General features: G+C 43.5%; 1 protein-coding gene across 1 annotated transcript in view; it reads right to left on the minus strand.

Annotated features, from left to right (window-relative positions):
* Positions 1–9,589: 9,589 nt before the first annotated feature.
* Positions 9,590–27,492, minus strand: part of PARD3B (par-3 family cell polarity regulator beta) — a 1,040,345-nt gene continuing 1,022,442 nt past the window's right edge. The window contains exon 23 of the mRNA XM_032754819.2: positions 9,590–10,186. Within this exon, the coding sequence (XP_032610710.1) occupies positions 9,829–10,186 (358 nt within the window). The 3' untranslated portion in view covers positions 9,590–9,828. The remainder of the gene's footprint in view (positions 10,187–27,492) is intronic.

Consider the following 27,492-nt stretch of genomic DNA (forward strand, 5'->3'; position numbering starts at 1 on the left):
AGGCAGTGTTTCCAGGAATAAGTCTCAGAAAAACATTACAGAGCTGGCCCACTGGCCCACTGAGAAAGTTGCTCCCTTCAGTGATAAGAAAGTCAGAGAATCTGGACAATTTTTAAAAAGAAATACTTCTCCTGGCCAGGCATGGTGGCTCAGGCCTGTAATCCCAGCACTTTGGGAGGCCAAGGCGGGTGGATTGCTTGAGCTTAGGAGTTCAAGACCAGCCTGGGCAACATGATGAAACCCCATCTCCACAAAAAAATACAAAAAACTAGCTGGGTGTGATGGCATATGACTATAGTCCTGGGAGGCTGAGGTGGGAGAGTTCCTTGAGCCTGGGAGGTGGAGGTTGCACTGAACCATGATTATACCACTGCACTCTAGCCTGGGCAATAGAGTGAGACTCCGTCTCAAAAAAAAAAAAAAAAAAAAAAATTACTCCTCCTATCTTTGATGGTGCATCCTCTGACCACATCTCCCCATTCCTCTCTCTCCTAACTACCCAAGTCTCTGGTAACCACCATTCTGCTCTCTCCTGCTATGAGAGCAGCTTTCTAAAATGCCACATGTGAGTGAGAACATGCGGTATTTGTCTGTGTCTGGCTTATTTTACTTAACGTAATGCCTCCAGGTTTACCTATGATGTCACAAATGACAGGATTTGATCTTCTTTTATGGCTGAATAGTACTTTATATGGTTTGGCTCTGTGTCCCCACCCAAATCTCATCTTGAATTGTACTCCCATAATTCCCACATGTTGTGGGAGGGACCCAGTGGGAGATAATTTGAATGATGGGAGTGGTTTCCCCCATACTGTTCTCGTAGTAGGGAATAAGTCTCACGAGATCTGATGGTTTTATCAGGGCTTTCTGCTTTTGCATCTTTCTCATTTTCTCTTGCTGCCGCTATGTAAGAAGTGCCTTTTGTCTCCCGGCATGATTCTGAGGCCTCCTCAGCCATGTGGAGCTGTAAGTCCAACTAAACCTCTTTTTGTCTCCCGGCATGATTCTGAGGCCTCCCCAGCCATGTGGAGCTGTAAGTCCAACTAAACCTCTTTTTCTCCCAGTCTTGGGTATGTCTTTATCAGCAGCATGAAAATAGACTAATAAGGTACTCCATTGTGTACATATGCCACGTTTTCTTTATCTATTCCTCCATCGATGGACACTTAGGATAATTCCAGAGCAGGCAAACATATAGAAACAAGAAATTCCCCTGGATGGCATAAGGCAGAGGAAATGGGGGAGTGGAGAAATGGGGAATGACTCCTGATGACTATGGCGTTTTCTTATTGGATGTTGAAAATATTCTAAAATTGATTGTGGTGATGGTTGCACAGCTCTGCAAACATACCTCAATAAAGCTGTTTAAAAAAAAGAGGGGGGATTCAAAGAACCAGTGGACAACAGGATCCCGTTGCCTCATCTGGGATGCATGCTGACACAATGGCTGTCACACAGCCCTTTTCATGCCCTGGAAGCTCGAGCCTGGGCACTCCAGCTGGTGCTGGGTTAGCCAGCAAGAGCAGGCCTAGCCTCAGTTTCATCTGTCAGAGTGCTGGGTCTGTTTGGTGGAAATGAGTCTCACGTGGAACCCAAGTTGAGAGGAAATCTGAAAAATGTGGCGGCCCGTGTCAGAATTTCTGACTTACCCTGCAGTAAGTCCTGCTACAAGAAAGCAGGGTGGAAGGGAGGGAGTCAGTCTCCAATTTCTGTCTTCAAGGCTTCACGGAGAAAGAGCTGCTTGACCTGGGCTTGAAAGATGAATGAGGATCCACAGGACAAAGCAGGGTGGGCAAAGAGGGTAGTTTGAGCAGGGGTGGCTGTGCTATTGCCTGCTGCATACTGCCAGGGTACGGAGCTGTGATAATTCATGTCCAGGTCACACAGATCAAAGTCATTAGAAATAACATTAGCACACCAGCCTGACCAACATGGTGAAACCCAGTCTCTACTAAAAATACAAAAATTAGCTGGGCGTGGTGGCACGTGCCTGTAATCCCAGCTACTCAGGAAGCTGAGGCAGGAGAATCGTTTGAACCTGGGAGGTGGAGGTTGTAGTGAGTCAAGATCGCACCATTACACTCCAGCCTGGGTGACAGAGCGAGATTCTGTCTCAAAAAGAAAAAAGAAATAACATTAGCACAAGATGTAAACTATGAGCAGTAAGGACGGAGGCGGGAGAGGCACACAGGGGTTTTAGATTTCTGACTTTAAGCTGTAAGTAGGAGGAAGCCACAGAAAGGTTTTAAGGTGTGTGTGTGTGTGTTTGTGTGTATGTGCATGTGTAATGGGGACAGGGGTTAATTTTCCTTGACTGCTGGGGAGGTTACGACCATGGTGTGCTGTGAAATGTTTAACAACTGGCTCTCCAGAGGGAAGGAAAAAACGCCCTGATTTGTCAGATATGCCAATTCCTGTGTTGTAAATACTACCAACGTGTCCCATTTCAGCCTTTCTCCATGATATCACTGAAGGCGGAGTCGGGACGAGATGCATACAGTTGGCTCTTTGAAGCTGGCACCAGTGCTTCTATACAGTAAGTCCTCCCTTAACGTCCTCAATGGGTTACTGGAAACTGCAACTTTGAGTGAAGTGATGTATAATGACGCCAATTTTACCATAGCCTAACTGATAGAAGCAAGAGTTATGTTCCTATGGCATGCTTCTGGTCACAAAAGCATCACTAAACTTCTAAATAAAGACCCAAACGCTTCTAATCTTACACATGAAAAATACATGTGAGCTATACATACATTGAAGAAATATTGATGAAAACAAATAAAATAATTTATCCATAATTTGGTGAATCAGTGAATAATGGCAGTGGGTTAAATCAAGGAGTAAATGTTTACAAAGTGAAATTGTAAGGAGCACCTCCCACCATCATGTGGTTCAAAAACGATCACAGATTTCGCGGGCTCACTGAGCATTCTTGTACCGCATCGTTTACTGTACATCTGTATGATTATTGTTTATGTATTTGTATTTTAGATTATTTTGTATTCATTTTTCCACTCATTTTTCTTTTTTTTTTCTTTTTCTTTTTTTTTTTGTCAGGGTCTTGCTCTGTCACCCAGGCTGGAGTGCAGTAGCAAGATCTTGGCTCACTCCAAACTCTGCCTCCTGGGTTCAAGTGATTCTCGTGCCTCAGCTTCCTGAGTAGCTGGGATTACAGGCATGCGCCACTACGCCTGGCTAATTTTTGTATTTTTATTAGAGATGGGGTTTTGCCATGTTGGCCAGGCTGGTCCTGAACTCCTGGCCTCATGTGATCTGCCCATCTTGGCCTCCCAAAGTGCTGGGATTATAGATGTGAGCCACCATGCCTGGCCCCCACGCACTTTTCAACCCACTTAAATCAGTTCAGGGTCATGGGTGGCTGGAGCCTATATGGGCAGCTCAGGGCACGAGGCAGGAACCAGCCCTGGACAGGATGCCCTTCCATTGTAGGGAGGACTCACGCTCACACCCACACTCATTCACACTTGGACTATTTAGGCATGCTGTTTAACCGAACGGTCACATCTACGGGATGTGGGAAGAAACTGGCGTATCCGGGGCAATCCCATGCAGACATGGGGAGAGCGTGCAAACTCCACGCACACAGTGGCCCTGGCCAGGAATCAATTTTTTTTTTTCCTAATCAATGTTATAATGATACAACGTTGAGTGAAACGATGTTATTTGCGGGCCTGCTGTCTGTCATGTGACTTAATTCTCAAAACAACCCTATAAGGTGAATAGCAGTTCCACTTCACTAATGATGCTAGACGGATAGTAAGTATTTTATTCAAGGTTAAGCAACCAATCAGTAGTTGAACTTTGTTTTAAATCCATGCCTACCTGTTTTCAAAGCCAATGTTTTTTTCAAGAAGACGTGCTGCCTCCAGAAGAGTAATATCATCAGATCTCTATTTCAGAAAAATTCCTAGGCAGGAATATAGAGCAGGGATTGACGTTGTTGTGAAAGACCTCTAGAGCGTCATGTAAATGAATGGGTGTGTATGTGTCCCAGTATAACTTTATTTACAGAAGCAAGGAGCAGGGCTGTATAGCAGAGGTGGATTGAAGGGAACAAGGCCTGAGGTGGGGCGATCACATCAAAGGCTATTGAAGGGGCTGGGTGAGAAGTGATGAGGCTGAGCCCAGGCATGTCACGGTATCAGGAAACATAAACATATTTGATGGAATTGCAGAACAGAATGTTGGCCTTCCATCTCATATGGGAACGTGTAGGAGGAAGGGGCAGAGTTAAATGGGAAATCCAGGATAATTTCCAGGTTTCCAGTTTTTAGCTGTGAACTTGGTTCACATTTTGGCCAGGACAGAATTGTGAGGAGGAGGTTTCTTTGGAGAAAGCTTGTTTTCAGTGTGTGCATGTTATGTTTAAAGGCTTTGCAGGACATCCAAATGGGAATGTGTAGTGGAAAAGCAGAAACGCATTAGCTCAGGGCACAGAGCTGAGCTGGAGCAGTCAGTAGAGAGGTGGTGGCCGAAACCTTGGCTGTGGATGGGCTTACCAGGAGTATGGGGAGGTCTGAGACTAGGCCAAGGGAATAAAGAAGCTGGGGGGTGACACGGATGGTCTCAAGAAGAGCTTTCTAGAGATGAGTGATTCCAGCACCAGAAAGCGGTTGCCAGTTTTAGATGTTGTCGTGAATGCTGTGACAGGCTGCTCAGATGCCGCATTAAGAAGGCACTCTTTTCCAGCTGTTTTGAATACCCTCCAAAGATGGGCCCCAGCTGTTGGCTTTCTTTGGGTTTGCCTCAACTGAAGAAACCTGCTGAACCCTAGCTAGATCTTTCTTCTTTCCAGAGGTAACCTGTATTTACCAATCAATGGTGGCATAAAGGCTCAGCTCCCTTGTCCCAACTGCGGACAGCTCTGCAGAGCCGTTGCTGCTCCCATTGTGGGGTGGCTGAGGCCTAAGCTGGGAGTGCACTACGGCTCAGCCTCTCCCTCTGCCCAGGCCTGTTTCCCTCCCTTTTTAAAGTATTGAAACCCAAGTGCACGCCTCAGTACACATCTGGCTTGAGAATCTCCGTCTCAGCACCTGCTTTTTGGGGGGTCCAGCGTGTGACTGACGCTCTCATTCCTTTTGTTCTTTGCCCTCTTGCTGTTTGGAACGTTGCTACTCAACTACTGAATGTTGCTATTCCAGGGTGAGCAGGCCCAGACCCACCTGTTTATTCATCAGATCCGATCCTGAAACAAGCTTTCCAACCCACAGCTCAGGTTGGCTTTGAATGCTACCCAAAACAAATTCATAAACTTTCTTAAAACATTGAGGGTTTTTTGCAGGTTTTTTTTTTTTTTTTTTTCAGCTCATCAGCTGTCATTGGTGTTAATGTATTTTATGTGTGGCCCAAGAAAATTCTTCTTCCAATGTGGCCCAGGGAAGCAAAAGATTGGACAACCCCATCCTAAAGCAATTCAAGACTCTGACGTCTTAATGACTGAATAAAGCTTTATTTTAATGTAAAATACGACAAGAAAAATTTATATACTCATATATAACAACTTCCAAAATGTTTTCTGTGGTACAAATGAGATCATCTTAAAAAGTTTGTAAAGAATTCATCCTCCACCCCCATATGCCAAAATATGATTTCACGTTAATTTATCTTCAGAACTTATGCACAGACTTGGAATCACAAAAGCACAGGAAACACCAGAAAAAGTGATGGTACAAACAACAGGTTTTGTTTTAGGTTCCAGTAGTAAGCAGCCCTGCAGATAGAACAGGAGAACACTTTCTGAAGGAGCCCAGTCAGGAGGTAGGCTAGAAGAGTCTGGGGGGTTGGTTCATTACCTGTAGCCAAGCTTGTCTTTAAAAGTCAGGCTGTGTGTGATTCTGTGACTATTTAAGGACATGAGGGAGAAAAGAGTTTCACTTAGAAGTCACAGCTGTGTGTGAGATTCTAGGCTTATTTTAGATATGTAACTTTTTTTTCCCTCCTTTTTATCAGAAAGGTGACTTTGTAGGGATACCTTAAGGCGACTCCTCTTTCTGGTCTCGCTGTGGCATCGTTGCCAGCTAAGTCAGCAGGAACTGGGAGTGCTGAGAAATACTTCTGTGGCTGTTTGAGTCCAAATCCCTCCTGCCTAATTGCACTAAGACCAGTCTTTCTGTTGCTCATGGACTCAGAAAGCAGTAGGGTGTCCTCCCAATTTAACACCAATTTGAAGGCCATTCATTGTAGGTTTCAGAGTTTAATGCCAAAGGGAATTGTACAGACACACATTCAGACCAAACTCTTTAGATCTCTCTACCCTCCTGAAATGCTACAATGTTCCTCCAAAGAAAACGAATGCAGTGGTTACAGGTTTGGGGAAATAATTAACTCTATAGGCTTGATATTTGTGCATACCAGGGAAAAGAGAAACGAGCTTTATGAGCCTCCTAATGTTCTTAGGTGGCTTTTCTTCAGAAGATCACTTCAGTTCAAGAATTTTATGAATCTTTGGAGGGGACAATGAGTCATGTTTTAATTTGATTGACTTGGTGGAAAACTATAGCTACAGTGAAGCGTCTGTTCTTCCCTATCAGGATCCACGGGTGACAGTCGGTCTCAGAACCCCTACCATGCTCTTCAGATCTTTACTCGGTGCCATCCTGTGGGGGTCAACACATATATACCTACAGGTCTAAGAATAATGAGCTTCAGAATAATTGTTTTTTTCAATTTTTGTTTGCTATTAGGTTATGATTTAAGAAAACGTTCCTGTTTCTGAGCTTGTATTTCATCCACTGATTTGATATTGTGAGGAAATGGTATTATGGCAAGAGTGAGTGCCACAGCCCGATGGCATAATGGATTCTGGGGAGGCTATGTTTCTCTCCCTTGTGGAAGTCTCAATTCTCCTGCATCTAAAAGTTTTCAATGGTCTGTCCTCTTTCATCTCTCTACTCCTGCAAAAAGGGAGAAAAATAGGGCTTCTTAAAATATCTAGTGACTTGAAGGCAAACATCATTTCATGGCCTTCATGACCCAGCAGTCAGATCTGCAGCCAAGTGGATGTATGTTGATTGGGTTTGGAGCTCAATGTGCCACTCTCTTCCAGGGGGGCTATTAGTGTTCTGAGCTACAAGGAGACACCGGATTGAGTTTTCCCAAGGCCACAAATAAATTGGGAGCTATTTCCTGCTCCCAGGCACGTTACTGATTATAGCCTGGTCTTCTAAATACTCTAAAAACCTGTTCCCCTAAATGCTGGGAAAGAGTCCTGTAACCTCTGGGTGGTAACAATTGAAGGGTGAGTTCACGGGCATTTATAAATCTTACATTTGAGCTGTTAATTGTTGCTTGGCTTGATGGAGCCTCTGTCTGTCACAGATATAATGTTAGCTTCTTTCAGGCAGGATCAAATGGAGCGTGTGTTATACTTTAAGCAAGGAAAGAAAACTGTTGCAATCTAGTTTTTGTTCACTTTAATAGTACCTTCACATCACTGGCTGCCACTCACGATTAGCAACTATTTTATTGACTTTGTATACAACACAAAACCCAGCTTTGGAGCAGTTTACCCTGAGCCTGTGCGCAGGAGGTATTGCACACTCCGGTGGCAATGCTGCAGGTGAAAACATGGGCACTCTTCCTGCAAAGGCCACTCCTTCAAGACACAGGACTCTCACCTGACACCATCACCCCTGGCTGCCCCTCAAGTGGCCTAAGCTTAATCCAGAAGGAACGTTCTGGCTTGGCTATGTTTAGTAGTCTACAGTAGTTTGGTTAAAATATGGAACATACTGAAGTGCTGCTGGTTTTTAATGCTTCAAGACAAGTTACACGTCCCTTGTGTTATCATTTTCTTTAAGGTGTATTCAACTCGAGGGGAAGGTAGCATTCAGCAGATCAGCAGGGAAACGGGTAGCTCCCCTGCACTCCTCCTCAGGTGAGCAGGGCCTGAGATCCTCAACCACTTTGAACAAACTGCAAACACTCTAAAGGTGCCTGGCTTAAGAGAGATGACAGAACAGAGACAAAAAACTTGATACTCTGTTTTCAACAGGGCCATAGTAAACTGTAGTTAAGAAAACAATATCACAAGGTCCAGTAAATAACACCATTTACATCTAAAACTAGCAGTTGCATCCTTCTTGGTAGCAGAATTCTATTTTAAATTAAAAAGACAAGAGTAAGCTGGGGTAGAGGGATGTCCTATGTATTCAATAATACTATAATTTATTAAATCCTGTGAGTCAGAGGTATGCTAATCTCAGCCAAAATAGACCTAAATTAAACTCAAGACTTTTTTTTTTTTTTTTTTTTTTTGGAGGGAATAAAGAAGGAATGTGAAAAGGCTTAAAGTATTTCAAGCGTCACAGCCCGGTTCAAACCAATGCTCAGGTTTTGCTGTCTTCCACATCTTTTGCTTGTGTTCTCATTTGGGCCAGCTTGTATGTTTTAGAGGTTTTAGTTTTCATAGAAAATTACTGCAAAGCTCAGAAAACATTGTGATAGGTTGGTTCTACTTAGAGGGTGGGGTTTCATCTTTTTAAAGCCATAACATTGTCCTTTTCCAGTTGGAGGCCTTGGCCCTGCCCTGACCTGACTTTAGTTAATGAAATATAGCAAATGCAGATGGATTTAGTCTTAACGCCTTTTCTCCCTTTCCCCCGCTTTTCATCAAACTCGCCAGAAAGCATTATTAATCTTTCATTCTCCATACTGGCAATCATATGTGTTCGAACACACACACACACACACACATACACATACACACACACTCTCTCTCTCTCTCTCTCTCTCATTCACTTCCATCTAATACCTGCTGGTCATCAGAGGCCACGGTCAGCTCCTCGCTGTCCCTGAGTGCAGATGGTTACTGCTTGGCACTGAGTCTGGACTTGGCATTTCCAGGGCACTGCCTCCTGTGAGACCTCCCCAGTAGGCCCTCTTTTTCCCAACTACATTTTAGCCCTCAAGTGGGAACCTTAAAGTAGAGACCCCAGTTAGAGTAATTATAGGCAGGATATTTGGGGCTGACTCTGAAACTAGGTATCTCCATGCCTGGAATGTGGGAGGGAGGAAGGTGAGGGTCATGGGATGTTCAACCCTCTTAACCTGATCACCTTGGTCCTCGGAAGATATTCCTTCTGGAAGCTCTGACCAGCTGTGTACATCCTCCCGGGACTAATACTGCATTTTACTGACTTTCATATCAAAAGTGAGGAAACATGAAATGTTCACATCAAATGAGTGGTATCAGGAACCTGATAAATTCTACAAATAAAGAAATGCAGTCTTTCTCTCGGTACAAAATATTTCAAGATCACTAGTCATGTTTGCTGCTGTTTTTTTCTCAGTCAAAAAACCTATACTCACTTCAGATGCCTCTATCTCTGTCTGCCACACCTTAGACTTAACAGCTCTAAGAAGGGGGCTGAAGCTCCACCTCGGAGCGGGTAGTGCTGTCTGGCAGAGACTGCCTCTGGACCGCCAGTCTCAGAGGGGGGTGTTCACGTATCTGCACATCACAGGTTATCTAGCCAGGGAGGCTCCCCAGAGTAGAGCTCCATTGTTAGCTGTTTGTGTGTTCTGTTGCCACTCTCACTGATTTGAACAACTCTGAAAGTGTTTCAACTATCAGGTAGTTTTGTTTTTATAGCCCCATCTTTCGTCTTCCTTCTGATTTTTTTCTCTCCAATCCCCTTCCCCTTCTTTTTCCCTCTGATTAGCAGTCACGCATTACAATGTCAGTGAGAAAAAGCTAATCGGTAACATGGAGAATTCCTAACACCAAGGAGGTCTTCAGGTTTAGAAAGGGCAAAGGTAGAGTAGACACCTTCCTTTCTGGACTGGGCTGGCCTTGGTGGCACTCAGCTATACGGCTGCAGTCATGGGGTTCTTCTGCCGGGAATCCTGGGTTCGGTAAGGGTACTGGTCTGGGTTGCCCCCACGGGGCCCTGGTCTGCCTGTTTCCTGATAGGCTGGCATTCTTTGGTGCTGGGGAGGGGAAGGCGGAACGTCTTGTCGAAAGGGTCCTTTGTGCTGGGGAGCTGGTGGGGGTGGGTAGTGCTGAGGATACCGGAGATCTGCCACCCTCAGCTCTGTGGGGCGGGGATAGCTCCCTTTGGGAGGGTGCATGGGATGAGCCCCTGGATAATAGGGAAGCTCCCTTTCCTTGTAGAGCCCCCGAGGTGCTGCTGGCAGATAGTCTACAGGATCTGCGGGTCCTCCCCTGGAAAGAGAAGAAGAGACACATGTCAGCAGCTCCTAAGCTGGCCGTCCGGCTGGAGAACATGTTCCTCAGCCTTCTGTGCAGTTTGGTGTGGCCACTGCATAGGTCTGACCAATGGGATGGGAGCAGAAGTGATGCATGGCCTTCAAAAGAAGAGAAGGGAACTTCTTCCCTTCTCTCCTTCCTGTTGGCCATCGGAAAAACCATCTTAGGCCACAAGGTGAAAACCATGTGCTATGGGAGGCAGAGCAACAAGAAGGTGAGAGCCTGGGTCCCCGTCGCCATGGAGCCACCATGTCAATCAGGATTGCTTCCATTCAGGTTGGTGCATGAGAGGAAAACACACTTCTATCTTGTTTATACCCTTTTCTGTTGGCCCTTATTATAGTAACCGAACTAGTTTCCTAAACAAGGCAGTGAGTTTGCCTCTCTTAAGGATGGGGTCATTAGTTCCCTCCCCTTTTCTACCACCATATCCAGGACAGGCTGGGCTGAAGTCTGTCCTAGATATGGTGACAGAAATGTTCAGGTTATTTGGAGTCATAAAGTTTCCATGGACTGCACTCGCTTTTCTAAATCTGTGAGGTGCTCTTTTAAATGGGCTGTCATCTTGGTCTAACTCTGGTTGGCTGCTGATACATCTTGGTGTGGATTCATATGTCCCTCCCCTCCCTAAACGCTCTACAGTCCTTAGAAAAAGTCCCAAGCCAGAGCACCTAGAGCTCTTTTTTTTTTTTTTTTATTTTTTTTTTTTTTTTTTTTTTTGAGAGGGAGTCTCATTCTGTCACCCAGGCTGGACTGCAATGGTGAAATCTCAGCTCACTGCAACCTCTGCCTCCTGGGTTTAAGCGATTCTCCCACCTCAGCCTCCCGAGTAGATGGAACTAAAGGTGCCCACCACTACACCTGACTAAGTTTTGTATCTTTTTTGTAGAGATGGGTTTCATTATGTTGGCCAGGCTGGTCTCAATCTCCTGACCTTAGGTGATCTGCCTGGCTCGGCCTCCCAAAGTACTGAGATTACAGGCATGAGCCACTGCGCCCAGCCCACACCTAAAGCTTTGATATAAAGTAATCAACTCTACCACAAAGCCAGGAAGTAGCACCAGGCCAGTAGCAGAATAGTGAAATGCCAAACCAGCTGTAAGTTGTACCTTGTAATGGATAGGGCACACAGAAACATCCAGGTAAGAATAGACACTAACAGACAGTGGCCCTGTCTGGATTTCTCACTAAAGAAAACAAGCATCTTCTGATCCGTTTGCCATAACAGAAGCAGTGTGCCTCTAAACAATGTGCAGATGACTGCATTTTATCTAGCCTGGGGTTAAACAGATGAGTTCTGTTTGCAGCTCTTAAAATCTCATAAACCTTCTGTGCACACACATTCACCACCACCACCATCCCCAGATCCTTCCCATTTTTTGCCACTCCCCCTTTTATAATTTTTAAAAAAGAAAAACAACAACAATAATAATTAAGGAAAAGCTCCCCAATGTCAGACATACTGCTAGGACACTTGAAAGAAATGACAGGGCTGTGAGAATACAGTGTCTGTGGTTAATCAAGCACTGTCAATGAGGGTCAGAATCACCCTGTAATCTGTGGAGCTGGATGTTAAAATAGCTCTGTAAGTTGCTCAAATCAATGAAGATTTGACAAGCTCCCAGCTCAGTGCATGTAGAAAGCAGCTTGTGAACAAATCTATAAGGATGAACAATAGAATTCTCTCTCTACTTTTTTGTCTTAATTTGGCTATGTATAATAATGAAAGATAGATCCTTCAGCTTGGGGTAATTTAGTTAAGAGTTTTCAGATAAAAAAATTAAATTGTTTGTGTACAAGTTATTATAGCGTCAGCTGCTATTATTCAGTGCAGTTTGCTCTGCTATATTTTAAATTGCCCATGACAAATGGAGCACAAATGGATAATCTGTCACTCTAGCCATGGGAAATAAAGGCTCTGGATTTCACCCTTCCCTTTCTTTAGAATTTCATTTTTGATTTAGAAAACTTCCAGCCTTCGGTATATCTTTTATCATAAGAATTCTCTAAGTCTCTCTCCTCCAACTCACCATGCTCATTTTTATTTCTTTTTGGTTCATGTTGGAGATATCCAATACACTTAAAAAATTTCTTAACCTGTGCTTTCTCTGAAAATCCACTGAAGATATTTCTCTGCATGAAGTGAAACATGTGGTTTTTCTGCACTCATTTTAAGCCCTTAGGATAAATCACTGACATTTGCAACACACAAACATTATTTGCCTTAAAATGAACATACAACCAGCGCTCCCTCCGGACTCTCTTAGCATGAATGCTTCCTGTTTAAAATGGAAAGAGAGAAAGGAAGAATTCCAGGCCTTGGACTTTTAGGGTCCTGTTCTCTCCCTGGAGATTTCTCTCTTTTAAAACAGAGCATTATAAAAGACAGGCATGCCTTGTTTTTTTAAATTTTTGGAGAGAGAATCCAGATCAGGTGGTGATGGGGCAGAAGCCACCCTGAGAGGCTGTGACAGTGCAGTCGGTGAGCACATGGGAGGACAGTCGCTATCTCTTCTCCCACACCTTGCTCCTCCCGGGCAGCCAGTGCTCACAGTGAGGGGGAGGCTTCCCGTGGGCAGATAGGGCAGACCTCAAGAAACTTTTGTGGTCCCATATTGCTTCCTCTGAGGGGAGGTTTTATGTCTGGGAGTTTGCTTATATGTGGCAGAAAGCAAAGTGAGGTAGCTGTTCTTTGTCAAGAAATGAAGTCATGGAAATTGTCTTTTTCTGTGGAACTCATCATAACAGTTAGCGTTTTTAATTTTTCAGAGAGAAGAAAAACAATGTGTTGGCCTACCAAAACACTGTTTAAGGTTCAAAGAGTGCTAGAAGAATTTTTCTTTCTTTTGGGGGATGGTGTGTAGCTGTTGTTTATAACAACCTTTTGTTCATAACAGAATTTCCTACAGACTTTTGTCAGAACAACTTCTAAGTTCTTCTGAATATTATGTGTGTATTATTTTAAATTATTAAAAAAAATAATTTTGGCCGGGGGCGGTGGCTCACGCCTGTAATTCCAGCACTTTAGGAGGCCAAGGTGGGTGGATCACTTGAGGTCAGGAGTTTGAGACCAGCCTGCTGAAACCCCGTCTACTAAAATTACAAAAATTAGCTGGGCGTGGTGGTGCATGCCTATAATCCCAGCTACTCGGGAGGCTAAGGCAGGAGAATTGCTTGAACCTGGTAGGTGGAGGTTGCAGTGAGCTGAGATTGTGCCACTACACTCCATCTTGGGCAACAGAAAGAGACTCTGTCTCAAGAAGAATTTTGAAACAGGGAAAATAAGCCCCTTCTCATTAACTACAGAACTTAGAGGAAGAAAAGGCAGCTAAAATTTTAGTTTTGTTAATCGTGAGTTTCTCTTTTCATAGTCTGCTTATTTGTGTGAAATTTAGTGTTTGTAGGAAAGCCCAAAATCAATCCATTCTGGGGCCCCAGCAATGCTCATCACGGTGTCGGATGCTGTGTGCTTTGAGCCAACCCTGAGGAATCCAGGGGCAGCTTCCTTAGGAGATTCTGATTAAAACAAGAATCCACGTAACAAATGTATCAGTATTTTAAGACCTTTCATTTTTCATGTGACTTCTTGAGTTTTGTTTGTATATGTTACTGTTTTTCTTTAAAAACTTTCAATTTAAAAATTTTACTCAGAAACCATATTTACTTAAGGAAAGAGAAACAAGCCCATATTTGTCTTCTTTATAACTCGTAGAGGGGGCTGTCATGAAAATACCTATATTTTGAAATTATTGCTTATTTTATTTCTGATTAGGCTCATTTCCAGAGGCCAGAAGGATTCAGATTTTGCTTGGAAAACTGATAGGAACTATCTCAGGCATGCAGTTTTCAATCATATAGATGCACGCAATAAAGAAAGTTAACCACTAAGTCTGAACACGACAAAGATGTATGTTATTTACATGTAAAGAAGCAATAAGCATCACTTTGTTTACATAAGGATTTCCTCTTTTTGCCATGTCAGCATGTCAGTATTTTTCATTACGCAAAAGGGGGGCTGGAAATCAGAGGCTAAGCTGGTCAGATGGCCAGCTCTGGGTGCCGACTACCTTCAGTTTACGCAAGGATGAAAGACATCTTCCTACATTTGCTAAAACAATTCTGTATAGGGAAAGGGCTCAAAATTGGAAGGACGAAATTAATGGCAAACCTCTTGCTAGGAATGAGGTGGCTGTACTTACTGGAACAGATGAAGGGGCATGAGCAATTTTGAATCCTCCCATGTCTACATGTCTACACCACCACCCTCAATTGCAAAGAAAATCTCTCTCCTCTGTCTCCGCCACAGCTGGTCATTCTCACCTCATCGGTCTTTCACCCTGCCTTGTGGCTGGTTGTATACTGCATGGAGTACAAGCATCTTGAAGGAAGGAACTTACATATCTATCTCCCTTCGAGCATAACACAGGGCTTTGCACATCACAGGTGCTCTACAAATGTATGTTGAATTTGTTCAAGAGAGTTTAAAGAGAAAACCCACACACATACGGTAACTATAAAAGGTTCAATGTGGGTAGGGGCTGGAGGAAGGTAGGGGAATAAGAGGAGAAAGTGGGTTTTCTTTGGGAGCCAGGGATTGATGGTGGTTGAGGTGAGACTGATTTCTAATTTCTGAAGAAGGAAGGAAGTAGGAGTGATGGTGGGCTGAATAAAGGGCTGCATTGGGTTCAACACAGAATGACTGTAAACTTTATCAGGGTACAGGTTACTTTATTTGTCTTGTTTGCCAAGAACAAGATTATATTGTCTTATCTCTGTTGCCCTACAGAGTACTTGAAATACAATAGGTGCTCAATAAATCTTACACTGGGATTCAATTTCCCTGACTTCCCAGTGAGCTCAGCATGACTAACTGGTGCTGAGGAAATTGAGAGCTATCTTGACTCAAGATTAACTGGAAACTGGGCTTACTAGGTGCAGGTTAAGTGTATTTATTCAAGGGTCAGTTAACTACTATTTTTAGGATGGTACAGCAAAGAAATTTTCTTTGTCTCTGTCATAAATGCAGTAATTGAGGAGCATCTTTATGTATTTCAAATACAGGGTCTTAGGGAGACAATGTCAAACCCAGGTGTGATGGCCACAGTTACAAGTGCGGTACCTGGGCTTGAGGGCTGATGAACACAAACCTGAGGTCAAGGTGGTGTCTTGTTCCCTCTGTCCCAGTGCCTCCCAAGCTTTTCTCCCTGAGAATAGATGTGATGGATGATTTTCATATAAGCTACTCATACCCAGGAGAGGCAGAAGCCAGAATTATGCAAACTTCTCTGCCACCTGCTGTAACTCAACACCCTTTCCTTCCATCCAGGAAAGAACAAGGGAATTCAAATGAGTGGGAGTGACATTATTGAAGGGGAAAACTTGAGCCTGCTATAATTTATTAAATGAAATCATTTGTAATTCTGTCTTCAAATATCAGGGACAGATTCTTGCAATACAGAACTGGGCACGCTTCCTCTACATGTCTCAAGGTAGAGTGTAAGAACTCCTACAGTATCTCATCTGATGAACTCCTTTTAGGATGTGGAAGGATAGATGAAGAGTCACAGAGGGGAGAAACAACTAAGTTGGAGACACATCAGCGACCGGAAGACAGTTTGTTTTGAAAGGGGGTGAGTTTAGTATGTGAAGAAATAAGATACGCAGCAGAAAGTATAAAAACCATAAGGAATTTATGAGCAGAGGTGTGAATGTCCGGCTTAGGCATAGGCATTGGGTTTTTCACTTACAGAAAACCTTCCAAACGGCAGAATTTTGTTCTTAATTTCTATAAAATACTATGTGTGTGATTAGCAGCCAAAACAAAGCTAATTTTTTAACTTCCAAAGTAGCCTTTATGGATTTTCTTTTTTGGTAATAATTGACTGTGACCAAATTTGGGGTTTGAACGGCAGGAAGTAACATGATGTAAAACTCCTGTAGCTGTCTAAGAGAGGTGCCTGTACCCGTTGGCAGAAAGTCGACATCTGGCAGAGCCATGCTATTCTTGAGCACGCCACACATAGATTATTTAGTGGCTGAGCTGGGGTCGGTGCTTTCTTCTCTGGTTCTTCTACAAATACTGCAAAGCTTTGTAAAAAAATCAGTACAAACTAATATACTTGAGTTGCCCATGCTATGTGCACAGAGATGCTTTTAGTCTGTGTTTAGAATTCCTTTAGTGTCAGGTTTCCAGTTACCAGACCTTCCTCCTCGGTCCAGGCACGAATGTGGTTGGCAAGGATTAGCAGAGCCCTCTGCAATGTATATTACATAGCTTTGATTTCGGCAGATTTTACAGAATCATAAAATATAATGATCATTTGATGGCCTACATTATAGAAATGATTATGTAAAAAAATCCACTTTCATCACTCACATTTCCCATTGCGTTATGAGAAGAGGGGGCTCTTGTTCTTTGCAAAGAACTGGAATGGGTGGAGAGTGCAGCAGCAGATGCTTGTGGCCCTCGTACACACCAAGGAAATGTTTGTACAGAAAATGAAGGAGAAAGGATAGTGACTGAGTGCTCAAAGACATTTCTCAAACAATTTAAACAAGTATAATTTTGGTTGCTCATATTTAATTCCTTCTTTTTTTTAAACAATGACCACAAATACAAGAATTGAGTTATTAACAAACTGCATGTGCAATGAGTTTTGGATTCTGTATGACAGTTCAGCAGACATTATCTGGAAAATGGTCCTTAAGAGTGTTTCATCTTATCAGATGGTCCTAAAAATGGTCCTGCTAAAATAATTTCCTTTATGAGGGGATGAGAGGTTTTTAAAGTGGGTGCTGAGAACAATTAGAAAAGATAACTATGAGAACAACATAGGGAAATTTGGGGAAGGCAGAAGCTATCCTGCACGGCCACAAAAAAACAGTCATGCAATCCATTTGAGTGATACCTGCATATTATTACCCCATGGTCTGTTTATCCACAGAACAGGCTTTGTTTAAAGAGAATGGCAACCAAAGGAACAAATCATCCTAACTCGATAGGCCCCTTAAATCATCTCTCTCTCTTTCTATTGTAACTGTGGTCCTAGAATTTCAGTATCTAAACACTGTGGATTTCATCTGATAATCATGTAGCAGACAATGGTTCAATTCCAAGGTCAGACTTTGGGGGCTAACAGGTTCAACAGTGTAGGGTCCTGATTTCCTCCTGCCCCTTGGGAGAAACCACTATACAGTTTCCTGCCCAAGGTGCTACCTGGAGACAGAACACTCTAGGGGCAAAATATACTGTTCCTGAAGCCTGCTTTTCCCTCATCTATTTTAGATTATATATATATGTTAGAGTAGCACATGCAATTTTTGCAATAGATATTTATGTATCACGGCCACGTCTTTACCTGACCCTTTCCCCTCCCATTAATTTCTAAAGCCTGTGCAATAGGAAGATTTTGATGTAAAGTACCTATGATCATTAGATTATTAGAATCCCTCTTCACCAAGGGCAAGGAGTACAACGAAGGAGATTTACACACTTCCATCTTCATGCCTGTGTGTGTGTGTGTGTGTCTGTGTGTGTATGGGTGTCGGGGGAGAGGGCCTCCATGTCATGATTTCATTAAGACATGGGAGAATCCTGCCATGGCAATTGTCTTACTCTGAAATTCAGAAGCAGAAATGTCAGCGCAGGGAAGAGTGCCACTCTACTCGATGGGCTCAGTAACCAGCTTCAAACATTGGGTTTAGCATTGCAAAGATTCATAAGCCTGCTGAGCACAGCAGCATGTTCCCAAGTGCCTACGGCAAGTTAGTTTCCATCCTAAGTGTTTCCTCCATTTGATGGATTTATTCCTCATAACAATGTTACCAGGTAGGTATTATTATTATCCCTGGCTTTCAGATGAGGAAACCGAGAAGCAGAGAGGTTAAATAATGTGACCAAAGTCACATTGGTAGTGGCAGAGCCCAGTTCAAGCCCAGGCAGACAGACCCAGAGGCCGCATGCCTGACCACTAAGTTAGATCGTGCAGTCTCTGACCTCACTTGCTTCTCATCTGCTCACATGGTGCCTGCTGGCACCAGGTGAAAGAAATTGGTTTATATTTGGAAACACATTTCTAAAAAACAGGATCTAATGCACTAAAAAGAGACTTCTTTCTTTTTTTTTTCCAATGGGTACTTTGGCTGTTAGCAGCCCAAGAAGCTGAAACTGCTGATGGTGCTTGCAGAAAGAGCACAAACAACATTCCATGTGGGAAGTTTCATTTGGAGACCTTGAGGTGCCTTTCTTAAGGAAAGCAAAGTTTCCTGGTGCCCTTTATGAAAATCAAAACAGATATTTGTGTGGTTCTGTTTGGAAGACACTGTGTTCCAGGTCTAGTACCTTGAACGTTGGCATCACTAAGAATCAATTGAGTCTTTATTAAATAACACAGATTCTGGGGTTGCAACCCCAGGAAAAGGTCTGAAATGGGTCTGGGAGCCTACATTTCTCTCAAGGGCCCAGGTGATTCTGATGCAGGTGGAGCTGGCACCTAGCTTTAAGGAATCCCTATGGCTATGGGGGTTTGTAAGACATGTTACCTGCTCTGCAAATAACCTGGAATATAAATATAAGTCGGTCATCCTGAGCATCTGAAGAGATAAACAACAGGAGGAAAGATACAGAGCTAACAGCCTTGGAAAGTGTTCTGGAAACAGAGACATTCCTCTGATGCTGGCTTGTCAAGAGCGGGCAAGTAAGAAGCAGAAGGTTGGTCTAGAGAGGGTATCTGGAGCCTGATCATGCAGGGTCTTAAATACCAGGGGCAGCATAGGAAGGATTAAAGAGTGTGATTTTGGTGGGGAGGGGCCAAGATGGCCAACTAGAAACAGCTGTGGTCGGAGGCGCCCACTGAGAAGAAAAAAAATGGCAGGTGAATCCTGCACCAGCTACTGAGGTATCCAGGTTCTCCCATTGGGACTGACTAGGTGGGTGGCAGGACCCATGGAGAGCAAGGAGAAGCAGGGTGGTATGACGGCCCACCTGGGAGCCACATGGGGCAAGGGAAGCTCCCACCCCCAGCCAAGGGAGGCAATGAGTGACTGTGCTACTTCATCTGGGAAACCATGCTTTTCCCATGGTGCCGTGTAACCCATTGATCAGGAGATCCCACTCGTGAGCCCAAGCCATCAGAGCCTTGGGTCCCAAGAACAGAGCTGTGTAGATTCTTGGTGGCCACTTGGCTGCAGACTGCTTACGACTACCAAGTTCCTGTGGGGAGGGGTGGCTGTCATCACTGTGGCTCCAGTCTGCCATTTTTCCTCTGCTGGTGCCAGGGAGACTGGATGGTTTGGACCCAGGAGGAATTCCCCACAGTGAAGCACAGCAGCTGTGGCGGATTGTGGCCCGACTGCCTCTTCAGGCTGGACCCTGATCTATCCCTCCTCGCCAACTGGGTCGTCCCTGCAGGAATTTAAGCAACTCCAGCCAGGGTTTTAGGGACAGAACCCTGATCTTGCTGGGACTGAGCTCCTGAGAGGAGGGGCGGCTGTGATCTCCATGGATCAGCAGATGTAGTCTTCCTGCTGCTGGCTCTGAGGAATCTGGGCAGTCCGGACAAGTGGGATTCCTCCCAGTGCAGCACACTCCCTTCGCCAAGGGGCAGCCAGAGCACTTCATTAAGCAGGTCCCAGATCCCGTGCCTCCTGACTGGGCGAGACCCTCCAACAGAGGTTCCCAAACACCTTATACAGGAGCATTCCTGCTGGCATCAGGTCAATGCCTCTCTGGGACAGAGATCCTACAGGAGGGAGCAGGCAGCCATCTTTGCTATTCTGTAGCCTCCACTGGTGACACTTCCAGGTGCAGGAGAAACCCAGGTGAATAGGGTCTGGAGAGGACCGCTACAGAAGAGGGGCCTGACTGTTAAACAAACAAACAAACAAACAAAAAAACGAAAAAACAAAACACACACACACAACTAAAAGGAAGCAACAACAATAGCACCACCACCACCAACAACAAAACCCCACAAAAACCCCATCCAAAGGCCAGCAGCCTCAAAGATCGAAGCTAGATAAACTCATGAAGATGAGAAAGAATCAACAACAACAACAAAAACTTAAAAAGCCAGAGTGCCTCTTTTCCTCCAAACGATTGCAACACCTCTCCAGCAAGAGCACAGAACTGGGCAGAGGCTGGGATGGATGAATTGATAGAAGTGTAGGCTTCAGAAGGTGGGTAATAACAAACTTCACTGAGCTAAAGAAGCATGTTCTAACCCAATGCAAAGACGCTAAGAACCATGATAAAAAATCACAAGAGCTGTTAACCAGAATAACCAGTTTAGAGACGAACATAAATGCCCAATGCAGCTGAAAAACACAACACAAGAACTTCACAATGCAACCACAAGTATCAATAGCTCAATTGACCAAGAGGAGGAAGGAATTTCAGAGCTTGAAGGCTATCTTGCTGAAATAAGACAGGCAGACAATATTAGAGAAAAAAGAATGAAAAGGAATGTACAAATTCCCTGAGAACTATGGGATTATGTAAAAAGACTGAACCTATGACTAATTAGGGTACCTGAAAGAGACAGGGAAAACAGAACCAAGTTGGAAAACATACTTCAGGACATCATCCAGGAGAACTTCCCCAACCTAACAAGACAGGGCAACATTTAAATTCAGGAAATCCAGAGAATCCCAGTAAGATACTCCCTGAGAAGATCAACCCCAAGACACATAGTCATCAGATTCTCCAAAGTCAAAATGAAGGAAAAAATGTTAAGAGCAGCCAGAGAGAAGGGCCAGGTCACCTACAAAAGAACACCTATCAGACTAAGAGCAGCCTGTCAGCAGAAACCCTATGATATGATTTGGCTGTGTCCCCACCCAAATCTTATCTTGAATTCCCAAGTGTTGTGTGAGGGACCCAGTAGGAGGTAACTGAATAATGGGGACAAGTCTTTCCTATGCTGTTCTCATGATACTGAATAAGTATCATCAGATATGATGGTGTTAATAATGGGAGTTTCCGCACAAGCTCTCTCTCTTTGCCTGCTGCCATCTATGTAAGACATGACTTGCTCCTCCTTGCCTCCCACCACAATTGTGAGGCTTCCCTAGCCACATGGAACTGTAAGTCCATTAAACTTCTTTCTTTTGTAAATCGCCCAGTCTCGGGTATGTCTTTAACAGCAGTGTGAAAATGGACTAATACACCCTACAAGCCAGAGGAGACTGGGGGCCAATATTCAATATTCTAAAAAGAATTTCCAACCCAGGATATCATATCCAGCTAAACTAAGCTTCATAAGCAAAGGAGAAATAAAACCCTTTCCAGACAAGCAAATGCTGACGGAATTTGTCACCACCAAGCCTGCCTTGCAAGAGCTCCTGAAGCAAGCACTAAATATGGAAAGGAAAAACTGGTACCAGCCACTGCAAAAGCACACTGAAATACAGACCAATGACACTATGAAGCAACTACATCAACAGGTCTGCAAAATAACCAGCTAGCATCATGATGATAGGATCAAATTCACACATAACAATATTAACCTTAACTAAAAATGGGCTAAATGCCCCAATTAAAAGACACAGAATGGCAAGTAGCATAGAGTCAAGACCCATTGTATTCTGTATTCAAAAGACCCATCTCATGCACAAGGACACACACAGGCTCAAAATAAAGGGATGGAGGAAAATTTACCAGGCAAATAGAAAGCAGAAAAAAGTAGGGGTTGCAATTCTGGTTTCTGACAAAACAGACTTTAAGCCAAGAAAGATAAAAAAGACAAAGAAGAGTATTACATAATGGTAAAGGGATCAATTCAACAAGAAGAGCTAACTATCTTAAATATATATATGCACCCAATACAGGAGCACCCAGATTCATAAAACAGGTTCTTAGAGACCTGCAAAGAGACTTAGACTCCCACATGATAATAGTAGGAGACTTTAACAACCCATTGTCAATATTAGATCATGGAGACAGAAAATTAACAAGGATATTCAGGACTTGAACTTGGATCTGGATCAAGTGTATCTGATAGATATCTACAGGACTCTCCACCCCAAAACAACAGAATATACATTATTTTTGGTGACACATGGCACTTACTCTAAAATTGATCACATAATTGGAAGTAAGAGACGCCTCAGCAAATGCAAAAGAATTGAAATCATAACGGAGACCACAGCACAACCAACTTAGAACTCAAGATTAAGAAACTCACTGAAAACCGGGGTGGAGCCAAGATGGCCGAACAGGAACAGCTCCGGTCTCCAGCTCCCAGCCCCAGCGACACAGAAGACGGATGATTTCTGCATTTCTGCTTGAGGTACCGGTTTCATCTCACTAGGGAGTGCCTAACAGTGGGTGCAGGACAGTCGGTGAAGCGCACTGTGCGCGAGCCGAAGCAGGGCGAGGCATTACCTCACTCGGGAAGTGCAAGGGGTCAGGGAGTTCCCTTTCCTAGTCAAAGAAAGGGGAAACAGACGGCACCTGGAATATCGGGTCAGTCCCACCCCAATACTGCACTTTTCCAACGGGCCTGGAAAACGGCACACTGAGATTGTGTCCCGCACCTGGCTCGGAGGGTCCTGTGCCCACGGAGTCTCGCTGATTGCTAACACAGCAGTCTGAGATCAAGCTGCAAAGCGGCAGCGAGGCTGGGGGAGGGGCGCCCGCCATTGCCCAGGCTTGCTTAGGTAAACAAAGCAGCCAGGAAGCTCGAACTGGGTGGAGCCCACCACAGCTCAAGGAGGCCTGCCTGCCTCTATAGGCTCCACCTCTGGGGGCAGGGCACAGACAAACGAAAACTCAGCAAGAACCTCCACAGACTTAAAGGTCCGTGTCTGACTGACAGCTTTGAAGAGAGTAGTGGTTCTCCCAGCACGCAGCTGGAGATCTGAGAACGGACAGACTGCCTCCTAAAGCGGGTCCCTCACCCCTGAGCAGCCTAACTGGGAGGCACCCCCCTAGTAGGGACAGACTGACACCTCATTCAACCGGGTACTCCTCTGAGACAAAACTTTCAGACGAACTATCAGACAGCTGAATTTGTGGTCTCACGAAAATCCGCTGTTCTGCAGCCACCGCTGCTGACACCCAGCCAAACAGGGTCTGGAGTGGACCTCTAGTAAACTCCAACAGACCTGCAGCTGAGGGTCCTGTCTGGTAGAAGGAAAACTAACAAACAGAAAGGACATCCACACCAAAAACCCATCTGTACATCTCCATCATCAAAGACCAAAAGTAGATAAAACCACAAAGATGGGGAAAAAACAGAACAAAAAAACTGGAAACTCTAAAAAACAGAGCACCTCTCCTCCTCCAAAGGAACGCAGTTCCTCACCAGCAATGGAACAAAGCTGGATGGAGGATGACTTTGATGAGTTGAGAGAAGAAGGCTTCAGACGATCAAACTACTCTGAGCTACGAGAGGAAATTCAAAACAATAGCAAAGAAGTTAAAAACTTTGAAAAAATATTAGAAGAATGGATAACTAGAATAACCAATGGAGAGAAGGGCTTAAAGGAGCTGATGGAGCTGAAAGCCAAGTTTCGAGAACTACGCGAAGATTGCAGAAGCCTCAGTAGCAGATGCGATCAACTGGAAGAAAGGGTATCGCTGATGGAAGATGAAATGAATGAAATGAAGAGAGAAGGGAAGTTTAGAGAAAAAAGAATAAAAAGAAATGAACAAAGCCTCCGAGAAATTTGGGACTATGTGAAAAGACCAAACCTACGTCTGATTGGTGTACCTGAAAATGATGGGGAGAATGGAACCAAGTTGGAAAACACTCTGCAAGATATTATCCAGGAGAACTTCCCCAATCTAGCAAGGCAGGCCAGCATTCAGATTCAGGAAATACAGAGAACGCCACAAAGATACTCCTCGAGAAGGGCAACTCCAAGACACATAACTGTCAGATTCACCAAAGTTGAAATGAAGGAAAAAATGTTAAGGGCAGCCAGAGAGAAAGGTCGGGTTACCCACAAAGGGAAGCCCATCAGACTAACAGCTGATCTCTCAGCAGAAACTCTACAAGCCAGAAGAGAGTGGGGGCCGATATTCAACATTCTTAAAGAAAAGAATTTTCAACCCAGAATTTAATATCCCGCCAAACTAAGCTTCATAAGTGAAGGAGAAATAAAATACTTTACAGACAAGCAAACTCTGAGTGATTTTGTCACCACCAGGCCTGCCCTAAAAGAGCTCCTGAAGGAAGCACTAAACATGGAAAGGAACAACCGGTACCAGCCACTGCAAAAACATGCCAAATTGTAAAGACCATCGAGGCTAGGAAGAAACAATAGCAACTAACGAGCAAAATAACCAACTAACATCATAATGACAGGATCAGATTCACACATAACAATATTAACGTTAAATGTCAATGGGCTAAATGCTCCAATCAAAAGACACAGACTGGCAAACTGGATAAGGAGTCAGGACCCATCAGTGTGCTGTATTCAGGAAACCCATCTCACGTGCAGAGACACACATAGACTCAAAATAAAGGGATGGAGGAAGATCTATCAAGCAACTGGAAAACAAAAAAAGGCAGGGGTTGCAATCCTAGTCTCTGACAAAATAGACTTTAAACCAACAAAGATCAAAAGAGACAAAGAAGGCCATTACATAATGGTAAAGGGATCAATTCAACAAGAAGAGCTAACTATCCTAAATATATATGCACCCAACACAGGAGCACCCAGATTCATAAAGCAAGTCCTCAGTGACCTACAAAGGGACTTAAACTCCCACACAATAATAATGGGAGATTTTAACACCCCACTGTCAACATTAGACAGATCAACGAGACAGAAAGTTAACAAGGATATCCAGGAATTGAACTCAGCTCTACATAAAGTGGACCTAATAGACATCTACAGAACTCTCCACCCCAAGTCAACAGAATATACATTTTTTTCAGCACCACACCACACCTATTCCAAAATTGACCACATAGTTGGAAGTAAAGCTCTCCTCAGCAAATGTAAAAGAACAGAAATTATAACAAACTGTCTCTCAGACCACAGTGCAATCAAACAAGAACTCAGGATTAAGAAATTCACTCAAAACCGCTCAACTACATGGAAACTGAACAACCTGCTCCTGAATGACTATTGGGTACATAATGAAATGAAGGCAGAAATAAAGATGTTCTTTGAAACCAACGAGAACAAAGATACAACATACCAGAATCTCTGGGACACATTCAAAGCAGTGTGTAGAGGGAAATTTATAGCACTAAATGCCCACAAGAGAAAGCAGGAAAGATCCAAAATTGACACCCTAACATCACAATTAAAAGAACTAGAAAAGCAAGAGCAAACACATTCAAAAGCTAGCAGAAGGCTAGAAATAACTAAAATCAGAGCAGAACTGAAGGAAATAGAGACACAAAAAACCCTTCAAAAAATTAATGAATCCAGGAGCTGGTTTTTTGAAAAGATCAACAAAATTGATGGACCGCTAGCAAGACTAATAAAGAAGAAAAGAGAGAAGAATCAAATAGATGCAATAAAAAACGAAAAAGGGGATATCACCACCGATCCCACAGAAATACAATCTACCATCAGAGAATACTACAAACACCTCTATGCAAATAAACTAGAAAATCTAGAAGAAATGGATAAATTCCTTGACAAATACACCCTCCCAAGACTAAACCAGGAAGAAGTTGAATCTCTGAATAGACCAATAACAGGTTCTGAAATTGTGGCAATAATCAATAGCTTACCAACCAAAAAGAGTCCAGGACCTGACGGATTCACAGCTGAATTCTACCAGAGGTACAAGGAGGAACTGGTACCATTCCTTCTGAAACTATTCCAATCGATAGAAAAAGAGGGAATCCTCCCTAACACATTTTATGAAGCCAGCATCGTCCTGATACCAAAACCTGGCAGAGACATAACCAAAAAAGAGAATTTCAGACCAATATCCTTGATGAACATTGATGCAAAAATCCTCAATAAAATACTGGCAAACCGAATCCAGCAGCACATCAAAAAGCTTATCCACCATGATCAAGTGGGCTTCATCCCTGGGATGCAAGGCTGGTTCAACATACGCAAATCAATAAATGTAATCCAGCATATAAACAGAACCAAAGACAAAAACCACATGATTATCTCAATAGATGCAGAAAAGGCCTTTGACAAAATTCAACAACCCTTCATGCTAAAAACTCTCAATAAATTAGGTATTGATGGGACGTATCTCAAGATAATAAGAGCTATCTATGACAAACCCACAGCCAATATCATACTGAATGGGCAAAAACTGGAAGCATTCCCTCTGAAAACTGGCACAAGACAGGGATGCCCTCTCTCACCGCTCCTTTTCAACATAGTGCTGGAAGTTCTGGCCAGAGCAATCAGGCAGGAGAAGGAAATAAAGGGTATTCAATTAGGAAAAGAGGAAGTCAAATTGTCCCTGTTTGCAGATGACATGATTGTATATCTAGAAAACCCCATTGTCTCAGCCCAAAATCTCCTTAAGCTGATTAGCAACTTCAGCAAAGTCTCAGGATACAAAATTAATGTACAAAAATCACAAGCATTCTTGTACACCAATAACAGACAAACAGAGAGCCAAATCATGAGTGAACTCCCATTCACAATTGCTTCAAAGAGAATAAAATACCTAGGAATCCAACTTACAAGGGATGTGAAGGACCTCTTCAAGGAGAACTACAAACCACTGCTCAATGAAATAAAAGAGGATACAAACAAATGGAAGAACATTCCATGCTCATGGGTTGGAAGAATCAATATCGTGAAAATGGCCATACTGCCCAAGGTCATTTATAGATTCAATGCCATCCCCATCAAGCTACCAATGACTTTCTTCACAGAATTGGAAAAAACTACTCTAAAGTTCATATGGAACCAAAAAAGAGCCCGCATCACCAAGTCAATCCTAAGCCAAAAGAACAAAGCTGGAGGCATCACGCTACCTGACTTTAAACTATACTACAAGGCTACAGTAACCAAAACAGCATGGTACTGGTACCACAACAGAGACATAGATCAATGGAACAGAACAGAGCCCTCAGAAATGACGCCGCATAGCTACAACTATCTGATCTTTGACAAACCTGACAAAAACAAGAAATGGGGAAAGGATTCCCTATTTAATAAATGGTGCTGGGAAAACTGGCTAGCCATATGTAGAAAGCTGAAACTGGATCCCTTCCTTACACCTTATACAAAAATTAATTCAAGATGGATTAAAGACTTATATGTTAGACCTAAAACCATTAAAATCCTACAAGAAAACCTAGGCAATACCATTCAGG

The sequence above is a fragment of the Hylobates moloch genome, unplaced genomic scaffold, assembly GCF_009828535.3.
Source record: "Hylobates moloch isolate HMO894 unplaced genomic scaffold, HMol_V3 SCAFFOLD_1, whole genome shotgun sequence".
Lineage (NCBI taxonomy): Eukaryota > Metazoa > Chordata > Mammalia > Primates > Hylobatidae > Hylobates > Hylobates moloch.